General features: G+C 44.6%; 1 protein-coding gene across 10 annotated transcripts in view; it reads right to left on the reverse strand.

Annotated features, from left to right (window-relative positions):
- Positions 1 to 23,764, reverse strand: part of WDR59 (WD repeat domain 59) — a 39,980-nt gene that overhangs the window by 11,349 nt on the left and 4,867 nt on the right. For 5 of the 10 annotated variants that reach the window (XM_075576625.1, XM_075576629.1, XM_075576621.1 and 2 more), the window contains exons 2-17: positions 20,749 to 20,798; positions 19,101 to 19,236; positions 18,270 to 18,355; positions 17,848 to 17,928; positions 17,322 to 17,359; positions 13,762 to 13,850; positions 12,568 to 12,684; positions 9,489 to 9,566; positions 7,387 to 7,543; positions 6,941 to 7,020; positions 5,013 to 5,133; positions 4,022 to 4,149; positions 2,620 to 2,784; positions 1,431 to 1,526; positions 719 to 878; positions 66 to 135 (exon numbers count right to left, since the gene is read on the reverse strand). In XM_075576625.1, coding sequence (XP_075432740.1) covers positions 66 to 135; positions 719 to 878; positions 1,431 to 1,526; positions 2,620 to 2,784; positions 4,022 to 4,149; positions 5,013 to 5,133; positions 6,941 to 7,020; positions 7,387 to 7,543; positions 9,489 to 9,566; positions 12,568 to 12,684; positions 13,762 to 13,850; positions 17,322 to 17,359; positions 17,848 to 17,928; positions 18,270 to 18,355; positions 19,101 to 19,236; positions 20,749 to 20,798 — 1,652 coding nt within the window. The remainder of the gene's footprint in view (positions 1 to 65; positions 136 to 718; positions 879 to 1,430; positions 1,527 to 2,619; positions 2,785 to 4,021; positions 4,150 to 5,012; positions 5,134 to 6,940; positions 7,021 to 7,386; positions 7,544 to 9,488; positions 9,567 to 12,567; positions 12,685 to 13,761; positions 13,851 to 17,321; positions 17,360 to 17,847; positions 17,929 to 18,269; positions 18,356 to 19,100; positions 19,237 to 20,748; positions 20,799 to 23,764) is intronic. The other 5 variants (XM_075576628.1, XM_075576624.1, XM_075576626.1 and 2 more) reach the window with 3 other exon arrangements.

Below are 23,764 nucleotides of genomic sequence, written 5' to 3' on the forward strand. Positions count from 1 at the left end.
TCTCCACATTGTAGGACCCCAAATATATATAGATTTAGATGCGACTTCCTCGGAGCCGCCCTCACCTTGGCGTGGGTTCTGTGGGAGACACGGCGCGGTGCATGGTAATAGGTCGCGTGAAATACACCAGGTAACCTGGAAACACACAATGCAGAGAAACATAAGTAGATAAAAACAAGACAGGAGACATCTACCCTGCTGTCGCAAAATGTCAAAGTAGTGGGACATGGGAGAAATCCATTAGCCATTAAGTCTGTCCCGCCTACTACATGGTGACACCGTGACCCAGATATTTAAGACAGTTTGAATCCATTAAGGCAGGGGTGCTCAACTCCAGTCCTCAAGCCCCTCCCACCCCCCTCAAACAGGTCAGGTTTTCAGGATATTCCAGGTGCAGCACAGGTGGCTCAGTCAAAGACTGAGCCTCTCATTGAACCACCTGTGCCGAAGCTCGGATATCCTGAAAACCTGACCTGTTGGGTGGGCTTGAGGACTGGATTTTAGCACCCCTGCATTAAGACTAACCGAGCTATAAGCCTGGTGTTCCACTGAGCCCGTCAGTGCCACCCCAGAGTGACCCCATAACTAAGAAACATCCCCCTGACCTGCACCATATGTGATTATCTCCTGCCCGTGCGGCGCCCGGTTTCACTTAGACTTGTGGTGCGCAACGAATAAAGCCGCTGTGCCACAGTGCAGAGTCCCCGATTTTGCTCACCAGCACCACAGAAGCGGGCACCAGAGGTTCGAGGAAATGGAATGTTTGCGTCCTGGTATGACCCATAGGCATTGGTGACACGGGCAAAGGTTGGTAGTGGGGGTGTCACTGGGCTCTGCAAAGTGTAGGGGTTGCTTGAGGGGCTGGACTCTTGGTTCTGCTGCAGAAGAAGAAACAGAGGAGATTTAGGGGACAGGTTTGTATCAAACACAGACCTAGAATCAACACCATAGATGGTCCATCTCGGCTCTAAAGAACCGGAGTAAGAGAGATGAAGTCCTATTTAGACATGTAGAGCTCTATCAGGGATTGGATGCACACACAGGCCTCTAATTTATAGGCTCTGAAGCTGCTTCCAAAGGCTCAAGAAAAGAGCACCTCCCATGAATAGGACCAAAATACCATATCTTGGAAATAATTTCACACCATATTGAATGAGAACCACAGACCGAGTTATCTGTCATTCAAACGTACGATTCCAAGAGACAAGTTGGCTTTAAAGGCAACTCACTTCTCAAGAGAGAAAATGACAGACTAGGATATATCTTTGTACTAGTGAGGAGCCGAGCGTTAAAACGAAGTGGGGTGGACCAACTCCTCATTCAACAAGAGGGATCTCTAGATCCCACTTAAACGCCACTATCTCATGACTCTCTTTATCCCTCACAAGTTCCCAACATCTCCATTCCTCTCCCGAAATCCCCCCACTCACCACAAAGCTCTCCAGACAGGACACCAGCTGGCGCAGACAAGGCTCCAGACAGCTCTGATTACGTTTCACTTTCTGCAGAGATGTGTCCTTCAAGATCTGAAAAGGAGAAAAAGGGTATTTACTGCAATAGATCACAGAGAGAAAAAACAGAATAACAGCGAGTATACTTTATATAGGTTCCATTTGCACCATGCTACAGGAAGATCACCCCCCATCTCCCCTTCCTACAGGGACCAGGCTACGTCATTCAGAAGAGAGGATGTCCTGCCTCAAAATTAAAGCCACTGAACATCTGCTGCAAGACATCTCATGGTATGCTTCTCTTATTGGCACCGTTCTTCTCGAAAGAGTTGGCTTCGAGGTGGCCATACCCTCTCTCTGGTCCTTGAGCCAATAGTAATAGTTTGCCTGACTTCCAGATGTCTAGTGTCTTGCATAAGTATATCTTGGGAGAGGGTGGGGAAATTAAATGCAAGTTTGAATGTCCATGGGAAGGACACTCCAGCTCGGTTGTGGTTCAAGTACTGGTGGAGTTTCAAAGCTCCCGTGTCCTGCGGCCCAATAGGGAGCTGCCACGTCATCCGGTGCGGCTTCCTATTGGCCCACGGGAACGTTGCGGCTTTGGAATTTTGGCCAAGATACCAGCACCCCCTTTGGTGAAGAAAGGGGGGCCCCGGAGCTTACATCAACGGGGTTCAGCTCCGGAGACCCCCTACTTCAAACGTATGAAGAGAAGGGAGAAAAAAGAAAAGAAAAAACAAAGTTGGGGGAGATAGGAAGCGAAATGCGGCTTTCACTGCTCCTTTAAGGTTGTGGTGTAATGCAGGGGGGGGCTCAACTCCAGTGCTCAAACACCTCAACAGGTCAGGTTCAGGATATCCATGCTTCAGCACAGGTGGCTCAAGCAGAGGCTCAGTATTTGACTGTTGGAGGGAGGGAGCTTGAGGGCAGGAGTTGAGCCCCACTGGTGTAATAGATTTATGTGCAACACTCTGTTGCTCCAAACTGCACTCGTGGAACTATCCGAGCTTTTATATGGACACATCTGTTACATTTTGCTCAGGGATGCGCAGAGTGCAGGTTGTTCCCGTTTGATTTATAGGTTATATTTTCAGTGGGATTTTGCGTTATGGATCATTTCATGAGCAGATCCGTGTGGTTGCTCCCCCTCTGCACAGACCGTCCTTACCTTGAGCAGCTTGGCTTTCATTGCAGAAGAGATGGATGTAGGGGTGACGAACTGGAAGGAGGGAGCCGCGTTGTTTGGGTACTGAACGGGGAACATGACCAGCATCCTCACCCTGTGATTCCCACAATGCACTGAGACAGTGCAGCTTCGGTTCATGGCATCCATCTATCAGAGGTGTAGAGCAGGTTATTTCGAAGCTGAGAGCAAGCACCTCTCGCACACACTATCATCAGTTACTGCGATCGACACTCACAGAGAAACACACGAGAAGTATGAGCGCCCCATTGAGACTTCCTGTATGTCAATCTCATATAGTAAGTAACCTTGGCAGTCAAAGAGCGAGTGCCCCAGAGACAGACAGCCTACCTCTTTCTCACAATATAGATCTAAAAAGAAGCCATGCATAAAAGGTAGTTCAAGAAGCTCCTGAGCACAGAGCCCATTCTAACAAACAGAGTCCAAAAATATATAGTCCAAAGTGGTGGGACCCCGATACGTATCATAGCACATTCTGTATTGTATTTGTACTCTTTCTAGCCTCCAATACCTGGGACGTCTCTGCTCCTGCATCTCACTATTGCTTTTTCTATTTACGGTTTCCTCACTCCATTGTGAATGTCTCTGTTCTCTCCAAATTCCCCACTCCCCACTGCACCATTATTTATACACCTCTCTCCCAACAACTTCTTTACCCCTCAATAAAAAAAAACACCCCCACTAATCCTCTATTCACACCCTCTATCTACTCCTTCCTGCTGCTGGGGATCTCCCCAGACATACACACCTGATCTCACCCACGCCTCCCTGCCATCTCTTCCCCTGTAAATTGTGTTAAACCTCTCATTTTAATACTGACTAACCTTAAAACTTGCACCACAAAGCAAGCATCCCAATAGCCTGCACTCATGGCTATTGTCCCACACTCAGTCACTCCTACCACCCATTGTGGCCAAGCACAGCCATCTACAGCACTTATTCCCTCACTTGCGGTCTCTGTAAATTCCCCATCAAACTTCTTAGATTGTAAGCTCTTCGGGACAGGAATTTCCTTTCCTATTGTCTGATTATGCTGCACTTATTGTATTATTATAATTCCCTGTACTGTATTCTTTGAGAAGCGCCGAGTACACATTGGGCACGATATAAATAAAGACATACAATACAATTCTCATAAGCCAGGGGCATCAAGGAGGTACACAGAGCAGGAGTAGCATACCCAAGTCTGACCTGGACAACAGGTCAGGATATCCCTGCTTCAGCACAGACGGCTCAGTCATTTACTGAGCCACCTGAGCTGAAGCAGGGATATCTTTAAAAGATTACCTGTTGGTGGCCCTTGAGGACTGGAGTTGGCCGCCCCCGAGAGAGCAACAGGTAAAGAGCCCAGACAGCCCATCCTCACCTCAATGTTGACATTGCGGATATGAACGTTGATCAAGGAGAACTCCTGCTGCAGGGTCTGCGGGAGACCTGGCTGATCGGGGTTCGCTGCCATGATGGGCACCGGAGAAGTCTCTTCACTAAAAGCTGCTGAAAACACACAGGATGCTCATTAAATAGACCTCCTCTCTCCTGTAACAAACATACTAGCACGCGCTTCCGTCACCCCATTAAATAGACGTCCTCTCTCCTGTAATAAACAAACTAGCACGTGCTTCCGTCACCCCATTCTGTTTGTTTACACATCAAAAGCATGTTTATATTACCCGGTTTTAAGGTCGTTTGCCACTAGAATTTAAAGATGGAAAGCGCTTAGGGGAAAGGACCAAGGCGACGTGTTAACATTGGAACACACAACCCTGTACTGATGTGTACTCTCGCACTAGCACAACTTGTATTATTTTATGTGGTAAGGAATGCGTTCAGGGAGACGCTGTTGGAATAGCAGGAATGGATGCTGAGCAGGAGGGAGGAGCAGTGATAAGACGGCTTTAGAGGGGTGTTAGTACATGGGGTACAGGGAATACAAGGCATGGGGAGGATGCAGTTATGCCATAGAGCAGAGTTTCCCAACTCCAGTCCCAAAGGACCACTAACCGTACAGGTTTTAAGTACACTCCTGCTTGGGCACAGATGGTTTAGTCAAAATAATTGAGTCACCTGTGCTGAGAGGATAGTCTTAAAACCTGCCCTGTTGGTTGTCCCTAAGGACTGGAGTGAGGAACCTCTGTACTAGAGGTTAGCACTGAAAGGAGACAAAGAGGCAGCAGCAGTGCAGAGTGGGGCAGTCCTTGAACAGCATTCGTTCTGCAGATCTGAATATGAAGGGTCCTCGTCGAGTCATGGCCGGATTCTGCAGGGCAAAAGTACGGAGTGTGCAGTGACGATTGGTGCTGGAATGGGGATGATTAATATAGGTCGTCAAGGAGATGAACTGCAGTATCAGGACTCACCATCTTCTTCTGAAGGGCCGGAGATTTGTTCCTGGGGCTGCAATGACTTTTCTTGCTCCGGTATCAAGGACAGTCCATCTAGCAGCTCGTCAACTGGATCCATTATATCATTAGCGCATAGCTACAAAATGTAAACAAGCGTCACACGGAAGCTAAAACACGGCATTACAGGTGTCAATGTACAGAGATAGAGAGAGTGTAAAATGTGTTTACAAATGGCCTTCCAGTTATGTCAGGTCAATTTACAGTTTGTGTCCCAAAATGAAAAGGTTACATTTTTGCATATATTTGGAGTTTTCAGCAATTTTATTAACTTTTTGGAGCCAATTCAAGAATGAAACCATTAAGCTGCATCATTATTTTTCCTTTATACACTTGTAACCCCCTTGTAAGTGCATGTAGCTGTCACACATACACTGCCCTCTGCCTGGCTCCTCTCGTATGCGCGCTAAGGATGTGACTTGTGATGGACAGAGCCTCAGCCAATGATATTGGACTCTGGAGAGGCCGGACTGAGAGAAGCTTGAAGAGGCCCTGGCAGAGCACGCTGGGGCACAGATGCTGCACCCTGAGGGGTCTCAGGGCTGACCAGGAGAGATCGGGAACCAGTAAGCGAGCCGTACGTTGCGACGGACGCTGGGCAAGGAGATAACAGGTCAATGCCAGGAGCGGAAACAAAGGCGGAGCAGCCATCTGTCACGTATCAGAAGGCACGCGTAGCTACAGAGGGGATCCACAGCGAGAGCCAAGTAAAAGGGTACCGAAACATTTGCATTTGTTTATGTCCATATGTATTGTATATGTACTGCATGATCCTCCCGTTTGGCGATCATATTGTTTATCTCGGTGGCTAAAAAACAGCACTGTGGTATGTTTCCCTTTGTCCGACCTACATCCACGTGTTGGGCAACGTATAAGGGAGGACTTGGGCCCCCACCTTAGCAGCAGGGGTCAATCTAAGGTAAAAGAGAGGGGTTACACACGCACACTAAAGAAGCAATCTGTTAGGGGTCCCCCTCAGCTGAACCGGCTATGAAGGACTTCAGTTTCCGGAGATATTTAATGGTGAAAATCCCTTACAAAAAATCTTGTACTGAACAATATGGCCACTGGGGGCAGTCTCACTCTGGTGGCCAGTAGGAACCAATGACAATCACAAGAAGACATTGCAGCTTCTGATGAAAAAAAAAAAACTCCACTAGTAATTAGATTATGGGGCGTCTGAAGTGAAGACCCCATCACGTAGTAGCTACGCCTCTAGCCCCCCCCCCCCCAAATGGTTACGTTACCACCCAACGCCCAGCAGTTTGCCCTCATAAGAACTAAATGCACTCTCTCGGAAAGCGAATACCGAAATAAACAGGAACTCCATCCCCAGGCAGCTTCCACTACAGCACCTAAGTGGGAGCCAGCAAGTTAACCCAGCCTCAAAGGGACCAGAACTTCTATCTCCGACCCTGAAGGAGGGTTTACAGATCAAAGCAATGCTGGAATTAATCTGACTTCAGAAGCATTTTCATGTTGCCAGCATCAATGCACCGTGTGATTTTGCTAGCTTAACCCTTGTGCGTTAGCTTCTGATATGGGGCGTGTCAACAAAAGACGTTATGTTGGAATTACATGACACACACACACACATGCTGGGATGGATCAAATCCTGCAAATATCTGTATGGCAGTTTAATGCCTTTTTTTTCCCTGCAGCAAAAACTCCACCTAGTCTGTGGTCCTCCCTGGCTAACAAGTATGAATCAAAGAAGGGAAGTAACATAATTAACAAGCTTCCCACAATCCACACGGAAAATGATACAATGCATCAAAGCAAACATTTCTGTGCACGGACACTTAGCACCAGAGTGTAACCAGTAGTCTAATTCTCCAGTAGAGGGGGCTTTATATATACACAAAAACTAGTGAACTAGGTCTCACCCTCTGTAGCTGGGCATCCACTCTCCACATGCGCAGTGTTTGATCTCTTGACCAGGTCACCAGCTGATAATCCTTCAACCCTGGGAGTGGTGAAAATTAGGGTTATTGAGCTGCGCTGGAGGAGCAGGTATAAGAGGGTCCCTTTAATACAGTAACAGGTAGCTCAGGGTGTGTCCTCTATTGTTGAACATCGTATTACCTGCCCTCCCACCCCCCCCCCCCCCCCCAGAAGCCTATATTGATTTAACTCATGTTATTAGCTTTATCCCCTGATCATGTCCTGCTCTTTAAAGATTACCCGATTAGGAAAATCATGATTTTCATCATGATACGGACTGTGCCGGGCTCTGGGGGGGAGCTTAATTTTAACCTCCCGGACACTTAATATTTCATATGCCCCCCCCCCCCCCCCCCTGAAGAGTAACCATGCTGCCCTCAGAACAAACCTTCCTTTTGCTTTCTCCATTGAAACTCAAGCACCACATCATCATGTCCCACGAAGATATGGACTGGAGAATGGAGGTCATACACATTCCACAGCAGAAGGCTGTTCTCCCGACGTAGCTGAGGCACCATCACGGTCACCAGACCATTGCTAAAGGGCTGTGTGTGAGACCAAGGGAAATGACCACTTTTGGCCTGGCTGTGTCCCCTCCTGTCTCCAATAATCTATGCCGAGTCCCTTCAGGGTCAACAAATTAATCTAGCATGTACTACACCTCAGTGGTTTCCAACCTTTGTTTTGGTTAAGGAACCCCAAGTGAAATTCTGAGGAACCCCCAACCCTCTCTAACAGCAACTCTGTGATCAGATGCATTGTAAGGAACCCCAACCCTCTCTAATAGCGTGTCTGAGATCAGATGCATTGTAAGGAAGCCCAACCCTCTCAAATAGCGCGTCTGAGATCAGATGCATTGTAAGGTTCCCCAACCCTCTCTAATAGCGCGTCTGAGATCAGATGCATTGTAAGGAACCCCAACCCTCTCTAATAGTGCGTCTGAGATCTGATGCATTGTAAGGAACCCCAACCCTCTCTAATAGTGCGTCTGAGATCAGATGCATTGTAAGTTTTCTGTATTTGATACAAATTTTCAAATGACTACAAAATTGCAGGGAACCCAAAGGATGCCTGGGGAACCCTGGTTGCAAAACACTGTACTACCTGAAAGCTTTAGCAGCCTTATACTGTACTTTGAGAAAATACATAATTTTAAACAATACGGACATCTTTACACAAAAAAAACCTTAAACCACTCAATAAATTATATATATAATAAAAAAATTAAATCTGAAACTTTGAAACTAAAATGGGTAGAATACAAAATATTTATTTTGCAAATAAAGCAGTCAATGACTAAGAAATCGAATTGTGAAAGAGTTTTAATGATGCAGTTTAAAAAAAAATATGCTTGTGTATGCCTCAAGTCAAATTGTATAATACTGTATATACAATACACGTGTGTGTGTGTGTATGCGCGCGCGCGCAGAACACACAACAACAAATTACAATTAAATCTATTGCTTAATAATAACTCAGAGGGTTATATTTACTAAGCAGTGCTAAGTGGTAAAACAGCTTATGGCCCAATCCCTTGAATGGACTGCAAGGTGCCGGATACTTGCCCTGCTTAGTAGAGGAGGCCCATAATGGTGTCCTCCCCTTGCATTCTTCCCCTACATGTTCTCCTTGGCATCTAATCCACATTAGCCTTTCTAACATAGTTTTTTACAGGACTTGGTCCTTCAATTAGCCACAGGGGTGATGTTTTACAAACATAAGGAGATATTGTGTATGACTATACACTGCAGAACCGTGCATAAACATGGAGCTTCATCAGGGATCACTAATTATGGGGAGTAAAACCTGCAACAAAAACTCAGAGTACAGTAATAAACATTCCAGCCCAGTCCCCAAACCTGCCTTACCCCATAAATCACACCACACAGCCAGGGATTCTGGGTAACAGCATGCAAATGAGCACCCATAATGCCTCCCTTTTTCCTGATTTTTCACTTTAACATGGATCCATTAAAGCTTCTGCCTTTGGTTATTGCAAAGCAATGCTCAAAGAAGTGCATGGCCAGCAACACACACACTCCCCCCCCATCCCTGTCATTATCACCCCCACAGGACAGCCAGAGAGAACACACACACACACACACACACACACACACACACACACACACACACACACACACACACACACACACACACACACACACACACACACACACACACACACACACACACACACACACACACACACACACACACACACTATGGGGAGTAAAAAAGTGTGACAAAACCCCCAAACAGATTGCTGGCTATACCAGAAATGCATAAAGATGAAACAATAGAATAGGGATATTGCAGAAGTTAGGCGTAAATGCACAGAAACAGAACAAAGGAAGTATGTGTGGTTAGACAAATGTATAAAAACATAACAATGGACAGATCAAAGGATGGGAATACTAGAGCAAAAGATTAGCAGCTGCCTTTCACAGGCCGCGCTTGCCGCTTCCTAAAGGGCTCCCACGTATCTCTCACCGTGTAGCGGGCCTTCCACACGGGCACCTGGCAGGCCAACACACTCAGGCACTTCCTAGGCTGTCGCGAATCCCAGAACTGCAAGCATGAGAGAGGAAGCCATAAGGAAATCCGAGTGTAAAAGTACATCTCTAGATGCTTTACTAGCATTGAACAATTTGGGGACTGTCCAGTCCAACATCTCTATTAGACGGATATGAAAAAACATGCTGGTTGCTCAAATACAAACTTCCTTTAAAAGGAGCAATCCAAGCAATACCCTACGCCTGTGTTTTGAATAAATCAGTTCTGTAGTATTGGATAAAACTTACTACCTTTTTTTTTTGTTGGTAACAATTTTTTTATTGGACACATTCACATATTAATGTACATACAGAAATGTCATGAGCCCATAACATCTCAACTTAATACAAACAGGTAGTGACCAGTAACATGTTCCTGTTTTCTATAGGGGGAAAGAGGAAGAGGGGGGGAAAGAGATGGGGGGTAGGAAGGAGACAAACAAGTAGGGGGGGGGTGGGATATGGGTGGATAGGAGGGGGAGGGAGGGGGTGGGGGGGGGGGGGTCGCCCATAGGCTTCTCTGCGACTCTCTCTTACTACCTTTTTTAATTTTAAAATGAATCTCTTAATGCCATAATTAAGGAGTGTAACTATACTGAGCATCTTTTGATTTCTATAGTTTAGCACTGGGGCGCATTCAAATTAAATACTGGGGGACTGCGCGAGGCCTCTATAAAAACACACTTACCTTACCTTCCAGCGACGCGTCATCCTGGTAACCCGGTGTCAAATGACACCGCAGGGTCACGTTACCATGGCAACGCGAGGTCACATGACCCCGCACGTCATTTGACACCGAGCGGCAGAGGACAGCAGGCAGGGGTGCGCACGGGGAAAAGCTTGCGCACCCCTGGTTTAGGCCACCTCCCCAGCAGTGCAAGACCTTTGTAACTCTTTCCTGTTTGTGATAATTTGTTGCCAATATTCCCAACAGTTTGAGCTGCAAACTGTAACACTAGATAATGTTTCCTTGGTAATATAAGAATACATTGTAGCTGCTGAGTTACACTGACTGAAGGATTGATTTGAAACAGAAAGGCGGCCATTTAGTGAACCCTGGGAAACAGGATTTTGTTGATCGGGCACTGGAGAACCAATTGACCGGCAGCTTAGGAAATTAGTTTTCAATAAAAAAAAAGGTAATTAAATGCTGCATATATTAAAACATTTTTTTAAGCTGGTAAAGAAAAAAGGATACCTGGCGCTTAAAATTACACTGTGTCCATATGAACCAAAAAAGTGTCTCTTGAAAATCCCTCAGAGTCCAAATCTTGAAGTTGACGGCAATCTCGTGAGGTTTTAAACCGCATGTATCTATGTGAGTACATGTAAGTGTCATTTTAAGCTTGTTGTAGACGATTTTTTTAAATTAAATCTTGTGCCATCTTTGCCATTGTCCATTCTCTCTCTCTGGGGGTCCGTGTGACATGGGAGACCCTTAAATCACGGAACTTCAAGGGATAGAAGAAGTATTCGGGGGTTTCGTGATACAAGTGGACACGCAAGGGGTTAAAGCACAGATCGTCTCAACTGTATCCAGAAAGAGGCATTCCTGTAAGTAGGCACAGTCTGCATTGGGAACTATTATATAAGGGGAAGCCATTAAAGACCAGGAATACTGCGCAATGGTGTGCCTCTTTATCATTTCCAGGTAGATTGGGATGCTGCAGCATTGAAGATAATCTTCAGACATCAACTTCAAGATTTGGACTCTGAGGGATTTTCAAGAGACTGTTTTTTGGTTCTTATGGACACAGTGTAATTTTAAGCGCCAGGTACCCTTTTTTCTTTACCATATCATTGTATGCAGGTTGGAGATAACTTGCATTTTGGGAAGCCTATGGCAGCTCATTCCTTTTGTTAACACATTTGTTTTTTTCACAATTTGTTTATGCACGGTACAGGCATACCCCGCATTAACGTACGCAATGGGACCGGGGCATGTATGTAACACAGGCATACATACCCCGCATTAACGTACGCAATGGGACCGGGGCATGTCTGTAAAGCGAAAATGTACTTAAAGTGAAGCACTACCTTTTTCCACTTATCGATGCATGTACTGTGCTGCAATCATCATATATGTGCATAACTGATGTAAATAACGCATGTGTAACAGGCTCTACAGTCTCCCCGCTTGCGCACAGCTTCGGTACAGGTAGGGAGCCGGTATTGCTGTTCAGAACGTGCTGACAGGCGCATGCGTGAGCTGCCATTTGCCTATTGGGCGATATGTACTTACTCGCGAGTGTACTTAAAGTGAGTGTCCTTAAAGCGGGGTATGCCTGTATTATAGTATTTGTTGCACGTGTAATCACACATCACAGGTTAAGCGCTGTTTAGTTAGGGTTAATTTCCCATTTATTATCACATTTTTTTAAGCTGCTTTGACAGCTTCTTTGAAATAACAATACAATCTACAATGTAGTCAATAATTGAAAACACGTGCTAATTTAAAAGCACTCTGGCCTTTAAATAAAGACAACAAATCATTTTTAATTTTTTATTATTTAATATTTAAATTAGTTTTTTTTAGCTCCTTGCAAAATAAATATCTTCTTTACCTTTTTATATATTTATGGAGCAGGTAAAAACCCTGCCAGCACTGGAAACAAGGTAAGGGAGGTACAGATAATCATGAAGAACAGTTTACTAAAAATCAAATTACTTGCACATCTAAAAAATATCCAAGGTCCAGAATCACTCTTTAAATACTATTCAAGCGAGATGAATCCAAAGCATCTTAGGGCACTTGTTTAATGCGTCTGGGCCTAAGAGAGTCTTCTTCGCGATGCTTTAGAAGTCTCCCCTCTTGTTTAGCTATTAACTACATTAGTAAGAGTCTTCCCATCCCCTTGCCTTTGGGATATAAGGGTCCCCAATTTCGCTCTGCCATAAGAGCAAGTCTCTTTAAAAAAAACAGTCGTTTCCTATTTCTCCTCACCCGTAGGGGTTTCCTTTTAAGTCTTGACACCTAAGCCCACCCAAAAGGGATCAGTCTTATCTGGTCACCTTACCTTGACCGAGTTGTCCTGGCTGGAGGTTGCTAGGATATATTCACTGTCCGGGTGCCAGTCCAGCCCGTGGATTTTGTACAAGTGGGCAGCGATGTATTCCACCGCAGTGCTGGGCTTCTGGAACAACAAGGATGACACAACCTTGTAGACCACACGCCAACCTTTACTAGGATTAAGGGCACTGACATCTATCTAATGACATAGATGAAGAACGAATCACTTCAAGAATACAAGAATTTGGGGTTAGACTAATATCAATCAAATTCCCAGAGGGATCAGAGTTTCACCTCTTCAAGCACCTCAGCGTTTCACCTCGGAGGACAACTCGCAAACCCGTCAAGGGCTGGATTTGGCCATTGGGCAGCACATTGAAGAGCTCTGCCTTTGTAGGGCTCGTTTACCAAACTCTGGCAAACAGATGCCAAGGTACTGCACCAGATTCACCACAGCAAAGAAACCAAATCCTACCGTGCCCCAGTTTCCAAGCATGGAGAGATTCATAGTCTCTTAACCCTTTCAGTGCCAGAGGGACCCGTAAAGCCTTGAATGGCTAATCTGGCAGTGAATGGGGTTAACATTTGTAACCATATGGTAAACCAAGTATTACGTTTCCGATGCTTGGCAGAGGGAGGGTATGGCTGTCAGCCCAACATGTGGACTCTTTCCTCAAGGTCTTTCCCAAGGTCAAAGCCGGTCATATTGGTTTCTATATCCTAGTAACGTAGCACATTTACACTCATTTTTTTGTCTATATGCCTTTTTTTACGTTACTATTTTGTGATATTACTTCATTTACTGGTTCATACACACCTTGTACAAATGCGGTTTCTAGCTTGTTTGATCATATCATACTCTTTACGTGATCATATTACAACGTGATAATGTACTGAATACATCTCCTTTTCTTGAAAATCTATGGTGCCTTGTTATTTATCAGAGACTTCAGCTCCTGCGATTTAGTTTGTATATTTTGATGGGAGTGAGCGATACCATCTGAATATTGGTCACCCTGTATATTCTTTAAGGATTTGCATTCTATTGAGATTTCTCTCCTACACGATGCCCTAGGGGTGAGAGAGGAGAGGAGCGACTCTTACTTATTGATATTTTTTATGTTTCCAGACTTAACACATATTCATGGAACTGGTGGATGGGCCGACCAACAGGTAAATTCTAGGGCTGAATGGCTCTCACCCTGCGATCCCAAATCCTCACATCCCCGTCATGGCTCGTAGCAAGGCAGTTGGAGTTTTTCTTGTTCCACTTCACCTGCGACGCCCCGGCTGCCGGAAAAATAAGAGAGCAATACAGTACCGTTACCCTCTTCTCTGCCGCACCTCCGAAAGGGCAGGGGACCCAAATTTGACTTGGCCACAAAAATATTTTTGGAGTACACACGGTTTACTTTTGGCCTTCACATGTCGATTACGTTACGTCAACAGTGCACCTCAAGGGCTACAAAGTTAGGCCCCGCTTATAGTGTCGGCACATCAAAACAAATGTATTGCCGCCGTCACATGCGCTTTTAGTAGGAGCGACGAGACGGCTTGGTCGCAATCGCTGGAAGTCAATTTGATTTTTCCAGCGACCGCAGCGTGACGTCACCGTCGAGTTGCTGGCGACGGCACTATAAGCGCAGCCTTATTGTACAGGGCGACTGCAATGTGTAGATGTACGTATACTTAAAAGCAGACAAGGTTGTGGGGGGTGGAGGGGAAGGAATGAATCGGTCTATCCAGTTCAACCGATGTTAAATTAAATATGCTGAGAAACTCTTATATTTATATATTGACCTGAGGAAGGCACGTAAATAAAAAGTAAATATTTGCCAATTGTTTCTCATGAGAGGAGAAAAAAAAAATATGAATTCTGATTCCCCCTGGATCAACGCCCTTACTGGGAGTATATCCTTGTATACCTTTCTAAAAATAAATCCAACCTTTTCCTAAAGGACTTCCTATGTAAACATATAAGCCTTGGGGAAAGTTTGGGCCACTAGCTTTTTTTACCTCCTAGCTGGCTCCTAAGAATCAGTATCTTATTTCCAAGGCTGACAAAGAGCTGCGAAATCCTCCGAATCGCATTTCACTTCTAACCCATCGCTGCCAGAGAGGCCGCGAATTGCCAGCAACGGGGTTATCGTAGGGACACCTCTGACCGATCTTAAATTGTGACCAAGATATTTCTTCATAACTCTGCACCATTGTACTCTCTGCATCGGTACAAGTCTCTAACTAGCCTCTATTGTAAGCAAGAGAGAATGTGTAACCCATGTTGTGTCATTGTGCTTTCCCCCCCCCCCCCCCATTTAGGTTTTTGGGTATAAATCGGCAAAGACATTTAACATCATTTAAAATGGGAAACAACCTTTAAAATGACAGCAAAGGTGTTATGTGGAATAGTGTTTGCGCTTTATTGCAACTCTAATGTATGCTGCGAAGATGGTCTGAGGCTTAAGTGATGAATGATCACAAGGGCCCTACTCTTACACTCTATTAAACTCTCCCTGCTACATCAAGATCGCTCCTCTTATAAGATAACCGGAATCCCACAAAACTACAGAGATCCTATCATACAGTATATTGCTGCAGTATCGTGTACTGTGCTGTATTCGAAAATCTGCAGAGAAAATCATCAAGTCTACAATGTAGTTTTTGGTCAAGCTCAGTCAGGAGGAGCTGGTACAGTAAGTGGAACCAGGCCCTGAACTACCCCAAAGTCAGTGCAATTACATCTCTTTATTAACAAACCTGCCTTTGAATTTAGGTCTATTCACGCATACACCATCAGTGGATATTATACAGATGTGTTTGAATTATATATTTTTTATAAGCAATAGTAAAGTCAATATGTTTAAACATTATATAGCAGTATATACAGTATATGTCTTCTAGTTTCAAACGTAGGTTTACATTAACGAAAAAAAGTTTAAACAACTGCCATGAAAACTAAACATGTTTCTGGCGAGTTTATTATTCAAAAAGGGCCTCGGAATGCACATTTCTAAAAAGATAAGAAGGTTTGGTGCTGCTGTAAACAAATCTATTTTTTCTTTCAATTAATAACATTCTGATCTGTCCCTTGTGGCGTACATTGTGATAGGGAAAGTTACAAGCAGCTAAGCGTTTGATGGAAGACCTGGTCTGTTGTACTGGAATATTAAGCTGGCAGGAGAGAGTCGGAGAGATGCAGTAAGAAGTCTCGAGAGAGAAAAGAAAGAGAGAGAAATACAAGAGAAAGCAGCAGAGGAGAAAGAACATTTGTTGCCGATTACGATTCGCTTTAGTATATAGACAGGGTATTTCTTCATGGATAATGTTGTGTACCAGAAAGCAATATTGGTGGTCCAGTCCGCAGCACACTAGGACCCGGATCCACAGAAGGGAGCAAAGCTTTAGCACGCCTCAGATCCCATTTATATGGATGAGAGGAAAGGTGTGCTGAAGCTTAGCACCCTTTGGCGGTTCTGGGCCGTAATCTTTACTTTTATATCGACGGTGGTGTCTCAATCAGAAGCCCGTGCACTTCAGCCAGGGAGACCCTGTTTCCTGACCCTTTAAACTTATCACAGCCGCCTAAGTTGGGTGTACACAACTTTCACAGTATTCAACCACAATTTAGTAGGACATTAGTGCAGAAGAACAAAGAGCACAATATTTGGGGGGGGGGGGGGAGGAGGGGGTGAGACCGTTCCTTCGTCAGGGTTTATTCTACCTGAATGTAAATTGCGGTTGGATACTGTGAAAATGGTGAACACCGATCTGGGTGCTGCTGCAAGGGCCGTTTGTTCTGCTCCAAGGTTAGAAAAGTCCAAGCCTCTCTTTTAGTTTCAGAAGTCCCTTCATCAGCTTATTTAAAGAAGAGCGGTGTGAGATCTTGAAAGTCCATACACAAATACCTGGATGCAGAACCAATGTCCCAGTCCATTCAAAAAGTATCACAACATTGACAAACCGACGCTTCTCCAACACCAATAGCACTACTAGTCTTCTGTACCACAAGGGAGAAGTGCTGCAATGGGCACAGACCACTACATCAATACGTCTTGGAGCACCCCAACAGATTCACTGTGCCTGTGATATGATGCAGAGCTATGAATACTGGAAAATCTGAGTTATGAGGAGAGGCTAAATTAGATTTGTTTACATTAGAAAAAAAGGAGGCGTCCAAGAGGGGATATGAGAACTATATACAAATATATTCGGGGACAATACAAGGAGCTTTCAAAAGAACTATTCATCCCAAGAGCAGTACAAAGGACTCAGGGTCATCCCTTAAGGTTGGAGGAAAGGAGATTTCACCAGCAACAAAGGAAAGGGTTCTTTACAGTAAGGGCAGTTACAATGTGGGAATTCATTACCCATGGAGACTGTGATAGCAGATACAATAGATTTGTTCAAAAAAAGGTTGGACATTTTAGAAAGGAAACGTATACAGGGATATACTTAATAGGTAAACAGGAGAAGGATGTTGATCCCGGGAGTAATCCAATTGCCAAGATTTAGAGACAGGAATTAATTTATTTTCCCCATATGAGATCATTGGATAATGTGTCACTGGGGTTTTTTGTTTGCCTTCCTCTGGAACAATATACTGTAAGAACAAATATAGGATTAAGTATCTGTCGTCTAAATTTTAGCATAGGTTGAACTTCATATATGTCTTTTTTTCAACCCCGTCTACTATGCAACACATAAATAAAATAGGAGGTACACGTTCATTAAGAAAATAAAGAGTCAAGCTGAAACACTCACCCACGGCAGACAAGGACACTGCAGGTTTCCTGGTGTCTCTGGGAAAGAAAGAAATGTGTTTATCATACCACCAATAGGGGCGCGATCCTTTTGGTCACCGTCTCCTTGTGTCTCGGTTACTATTACAAGCACATTCCTGTGTGAGGGACAGGCTCCCTGGGCTACAAATCCGTCTATATCTGGATCAGTCAAAAGACAATAACATGAAAAAGATGGGGAAGTTGCACCTTTATTTCTGTTGCTGTAGTATTAAGTATTTTAGTCACACGTCTTTCTCTTTTCAGATGCTTGAAGGTCCCTGGTGTCACTAAGTCACCCAATAGCAATGAAGACATCACTGACAGATAATCTGTCCATGTTGTCTTCTATGTTATGAGACGTTGAGAGAAAAAATTAAAAACGAATGTACTTCATGGGCGAGATGATATTACTTGCTTTCCCTGTGCCATAAAGGGACAGTTATGATCCCCCCCCGCCCTCGGCTATTTCAGCGCTGTTACTTTGCTACAGCTTAGTTTGCTCTTACTTGATATCCCAAATGTAGATGTATGTGTCAATGGAGCTGGTGACCAGCACTTCTGGCTCAAATACAGACCAGTCCATGTCACTGCGAGAGGAGAGAAAAAAAAAAAAAGTTATAATCATCAAGACATGCCGGGCCCGGAATAAACAGAAATTATTCATTTCAACTCTATATAAAAAGGTATAGAAGATCCTGGTTTGAGAGCATGGGATAACTTGCAGAAGACTCGCAAAGCTTCATTCGCTCTCTCAGGTACTGACTGTAAGAGTCAATCATTCCCCAGTCAGCTCTTCACTGCAGGGTTTCATTGCACCTGTAATTGTTACTATGAACATAATGACATAACCTCAAGAGCTGGAGACGAATAAATAATCTCTGGGAACCACATTCCACAGCAAAGCATCCGCCAAGAAGATGTGGCTAACCTGATGACGCGTGTGTGGCCTTGCAAGGAAGTGCCAATGTCCCCGGCCCCATCCTTCCACTGGTATAGGTCCACGCGCTGGTTACTCTGAAATGACAAAACAGGGAACACCAAAGTACTGAACAGAACACCTTAATCCTGCCAAGTACTGACACCCAGACTGCACACAATTAGAATTACGGAACCTCCTTTCTTGTTCTGCTGCCCTGGTACTCACGAGAACATCACAGAGTTCTATTGTGCCTCTATCCTTCCCAGAATCAAACTTTTTCAGAACAGATCACATTCTCCATACTATTACTGCGTCTCAACAGAGTCCTGCAGCACCATCTGCTATTATAACCCCACCCCAGAAAGAGTCATCACGGTCTCTCAATCTTGTCCTACAGCACTACCTGCTATCCCACTGCAGACTTGTGACGCAGCTCTAACAATTTACCCTGAAGCGCATCTTTAGTATTCACTGATATACCACACTCCCAGCTCTGCCACTACCTACTCACAGCTTTCTAATGTGTTCCTGCCCCTACAGCAGTAAAAAGGGTAATTCTGCCCAGAATCCCCCAAATATTCCTGTACAAGAACACGTATCTCAGCTGTGTCCTGCTTTTATTCCATAAGTGTTCAACTCTGCATTGTTCTGTGTAGAAAGCGTTGGTGGAATCTTGTATCAAGCTGACTCAGATCAAACCCTAATGTATATAAATTGTTGTACAAATGTACTGTTTCTAGGGGAAGTGTTCCAGCTGCGTTCTAAGTATAAGCAGAGGGCTGTGTGGGTTGGAGAACTGCATTCCTTGTGTGCGTTATACAGAGCAGCAGCTGCACTTACAGAAGCAGCAAAAAAGTGAGCATAGCTGTCATGAGGATTCCACTGCACAGTACCGATATCCCACTTGCTCTGCCGAGAGATTTTACGATGCCCATCTGCGGGGGTTTCCAGGTTCACGATGTATAAGAAGCGCCGCCTGTGATGGAAACCACGGTACAGTTTAAGAGACTTACAGATGTAGCCAGGCTCATTGTTTCTAATGATAACCCAACATATGCCGCAATCGAACAGAGTTTCAATAGGGTTCAATGACAATTACAGTACAGAAAATATCACAACATATCCCACCGTAACACACAAAGGGGGGTGTAATGGAGAGGCCTCCAACACCAGTCTATGCACGCGCGCACGCGCACACACACACATGCACACATGCAGTCTGGGGGGGTAGCAACACCGAGGTGCTCTGTAGCTAATGCATTGGCCTCGATGATGTGCGAGATCCACTACCTTCGATTAGGCAAGTGACCTCACTGTGCACAAAGTTTATTACGACTATACTGAATTGTAAGCTCTTCGGAGCAGGGACTCCTTTGCCTAAATGTTACTTTCATGTCTGAAGCACTTCTTCCCATTATGTCTTATTTATATTAAGTGCTATTTATATGATTATCGTGTGTATTACTACTGTGAAGCTCAATGTACATTAATGGCGCTATATAAATAAAGACATACATGCATTCTAATGAGGTAGGCATCATTCTGCCCAGCACGCCACAGACGGTCAGTGCTATATAAGGATAACATATACAGCTACAAGTCGTGTGATGACAGGTTCACGGAAACACAATAGGAGAAGGTGCAAGTTTTTAGTCAAAAGCTGCAAATCCCACATCACAATAAAAAATAATATATATATATATATATATATATATATATATATATATATATATATATATATATATATATATATAAAATATTATTTACCATTAGCCCACACTGCCCTTGCAAGAAAGCCAATAAAGATAAAGGCGGAGTGGGAAAAGGAGGGGTTTGTTGTACAAGCTTTTGAGATCACACACAAAAGGGAGAAGCCAGCCAACTAAAACCCTCCAAGTCTCATGATTACAAGTTAACTTTAAAATAGAATTAAAAAAATAAATATCTATACCAGAGTTTGGTAAACAAGGCATCACGCACCATGTCACCCCTTACACATTGTTCCTAAGAGGATGTCCTTTTGAAGCACGAGATTAGCGAATTCAATTCCAACATTTATAAACTGATTCTCGCTCAACAAAATGCTATCGTACCATGCTCGTGCTCATCATACACTGCACTGTAAGATGGTTTGGAGATTAAATATCTCAAACATGAAAAATAATATATTGTACAACCCTAAAAATACTTAATACTGCTTTATAACCTGCTCGGGGGGAAGAGGGGGAGGGAGAAAAGAATACATACAGTATATATATTGGTTTCTAAATGTGAAAGGCTAAAAATACACCTTTAATTATGAAACAAATATTACAATGGGTGTTACTTAGGGGAGTGCTTCCAATTAATGCATTTTCTAATTGATGTATTTCAATAAACCTTAAATTGGGACTTGCGTGAACGACTGAGCCAAGACCCAAAGTTTGAGTTACTTGACCTCATTTAATCCGAATGCCACCGAATCCTTACATGGTGAAAACATACTCACCCGGAAAGTACTGCGAGCTGCCCGTGACAGTCTACAGACATAGCCGTCGCCTGTAATAAAAAAACAAAAGCAATTATGTAACGAGTATAAATCAAAATCCCCTGTCGCTGGTTTATAGCGAAGCGGGAATGATAAAAAAATACCCCTACGCAGCGCAATTTTAATCCAGCTGTGCACCTGGAGTTTCTAAAAAAGGTAGAACTGGGGCGCATGCACAGTCACCTAGGAGGAGAGCTCGGACACAGAAGTGGAGTCACACAGCAAAAATATCCCAAAACATCATTAGTGGAAGGAGATAATCAGAGAGGCACAGAATGGGACCCCCGCAAAAAAGGAAACCAAGTGCACAAGACGTATCAGTACAGGCATACCCCGCATTAACGTACGCAATGGGACCGGAGCATGTATGTAACACAGGCATACCCCGCATTAACGTACGCAATGGGACTGGAGCATGTATGTAAAGCGAAAATGTACTTAAAGTGAAGCACTCCCTTTTCCCACTTATCGATGCATGTGCTGTACTGCAATCGTCATATACGTGCATAACTGATGTAAATAACGCATTTGTAACAGGCTCTATAGTCTCCCCGCTTGCGCACAGCTTCGGTACAGGTAGGGAGCCGGTATTGCTGTTCAGGACGTGATGACAGGCGCATGCGTGAGCTGCCGTTTGCCTATTGGGCGATATGTACTTACTCGCGAGTGTACTTAAAGTGAGTGTACTTAAAGCGGGGTATGCCTGTACGTCAGAAAAGATCTGCAAACTGCCAATGAGTCTCAAAATGGCGATGACGCCCAAAGGGAAGACATGGAGTCTGAGGCAGAAAAACAGGCGGGCCACTACTCCCAAAGATACATGTTATGGTTCGTCCAGGATATTAAGGCCACGTTCCATAAAGAACTAGAGAGTTCTATGCTGTGGCTGCAGAGCGAGTTATCTTTAGACGAACGGACGAAACGCCTAGATGAGTTGGCGCCGTTCCAGATGGCAGCAGACCAGGAGCTGCAATCGCTACATAGCAGAATAGATACGCTGGAAGAGAAGGCTGAAGAAGCCAAAAACCACAACAGGAGGAACAACTTCAGGATAAAAAAAAATAAAACCGGAGTCAATTCTTCCGGACCACCTGGAAGAGTACCTCTCCCGCCTGTTCAAAACCCTGGCCCCAACATGAACAGAGGACTCTCACCTTGTAGACAGAGCCCTGCGGTCAAGATACGGAGACCCGGATAGACTCAGTGATGTAATCACACGTTTTCACTTTTACACGAGCAAAGGAGTAAATTCTAAGAGCTGCTAGAGAGACCGATCAGGTTACCATGAATGACACATTTTTGCAGATCTTTTCAGATTTTTCACCAGCGAGTCTGCTGAAAACGGGGACGCCTACAAGATCTCCAAGTCGGGTATCGGTGGGGGTTTCTGCAGAATTTTAGTCTTCCACGAGGGCTCTACCCACACGTCAGCAACCCCTAACGAGGGTCTAAAGCTGCTGCAAGGCCTGAATATACCTCTACCCGAGGTGGACATTGAAGCCCAGGTGGTTCACCGTTGACCGGCCCCGCTTCGAGTGGACCAAACAGAAGGGAAATCGGAGGGGCCCAATGCAACCCAAGCACATGGCAGAGACGCGTGGACCAGACCCAGGAGAAACACTGTGATTAAAAGTACAGTCGGGATGCCAGGTTGCATATAACTGGACAGTAGCAAACACTGCAATGTACCTGGAACGGTCATATGTCAGTGTATCTTCCAAGTTCATACCCACCACTACACATTCTGGAATAAGGTTATACTTTAGAAGTTTGTAGTTACACTTCAACTAATAATTCAATTTAAGTTGATAAGACAGGATTTATGAGATGTATATCTGTGGGGCCTGCATATACCCTCCAATTAATAAGAGCGCCATGGGCAAAAATATATTGCTCAACAGAGGGCTGGCAAAAACATGTTATGTGGCTAATCTCAGGTGGTATGAGTTTTTCTCTGGAAGGACACGACAACTGGCGTTGGGCCCTATGTCCGATATAAAACATACATACATTATTTTTAGCCAAGCTTTAAAATAACGACATTATTATTAATAATAATACAAACTAAATGCATGTTACGTATGGCAGAGTTTACAGTACTAATGGGATGAGATGCGCAATCTGTCCAACTTAGTCATGTGATATTAACATGGTCCTAATAAAGATAGGGGACCGTTACCCTGAAGTATTACTCGGCTAGTACTAAACAGCAGACCTCACTTGCTTACAAGAGAAGTTCTCAATGAATACCTGTATATAGAGCGCTTTTGTTTTTTGGGCTTCAGTTCCAGTATAATACTCTAACAAGGGTTCTCCCCCGAGACGACAAATGTTTATTCGAATATGGTATGTAGAACGTGCTCGTCGGGCCACTATGTGCAGTTCTCCCAATGATTGCAAACTAGCCCTTTTGTATTTTCACCCATAGGCACTCCCTGGGCCTGCCAGTTTCCTCAGTGGGATTTAGGCACACAAGTATCCAGCCTCAACACAGGAGGAGATCCTGGGCCAGATAAGGTGAGTGGCTTGGAACATTGTCGACCAAAGCTGGGCGGTGGACTCAGGCAAGGGGGGAAGTGGCTCCCAGCGATGGGACCATTATTCGGCCCAGACACCGAGTCGCCTCTCCCTTCAGGGGGTACTTAGAGGACAAGGGGAACCATTGCAGGGACTGGGCTCTGTACGCATGATTCCCATTGGTGCGTTCAAATACCATGCTCTACTTAAGCCCGCCAATGTGGTCTGTCCTGGAAGTCCGGTAACCTCCCCTGGCTCCGGATGAGCCCTCCCTCGCTGATTGGACTTTGAAGACTATCAGCTCTGGGATTAGTCGGGGCCTCCGCCTCCATGTTGGTGGATGGAGACCGAGGGATATATCAATAGGAACCCGGCTTTGGTTCCAGAGATTTGTCGTGGAATAGTCGGAGAGCCGAAGTGGACCCTTAAAATTTCCGAAGTCATCCGAGGGTGTTCCGGA

Source organism: Ascaphus truei, chromosome 19 (genome assembly GCF_040206685.1).
Source record: "Ascaphus truei isolate aAscTru1 chromosome 19, aAscTru1.hap1, whole genome shotgun sequence".
Classification (NCBI taxonomy): domain Eukaryota; kingdom Metazoa; phylum Chordata; class Amphibia; order Anura; family Ascaphidae; genus Ascaphus; species Ascaphus truei.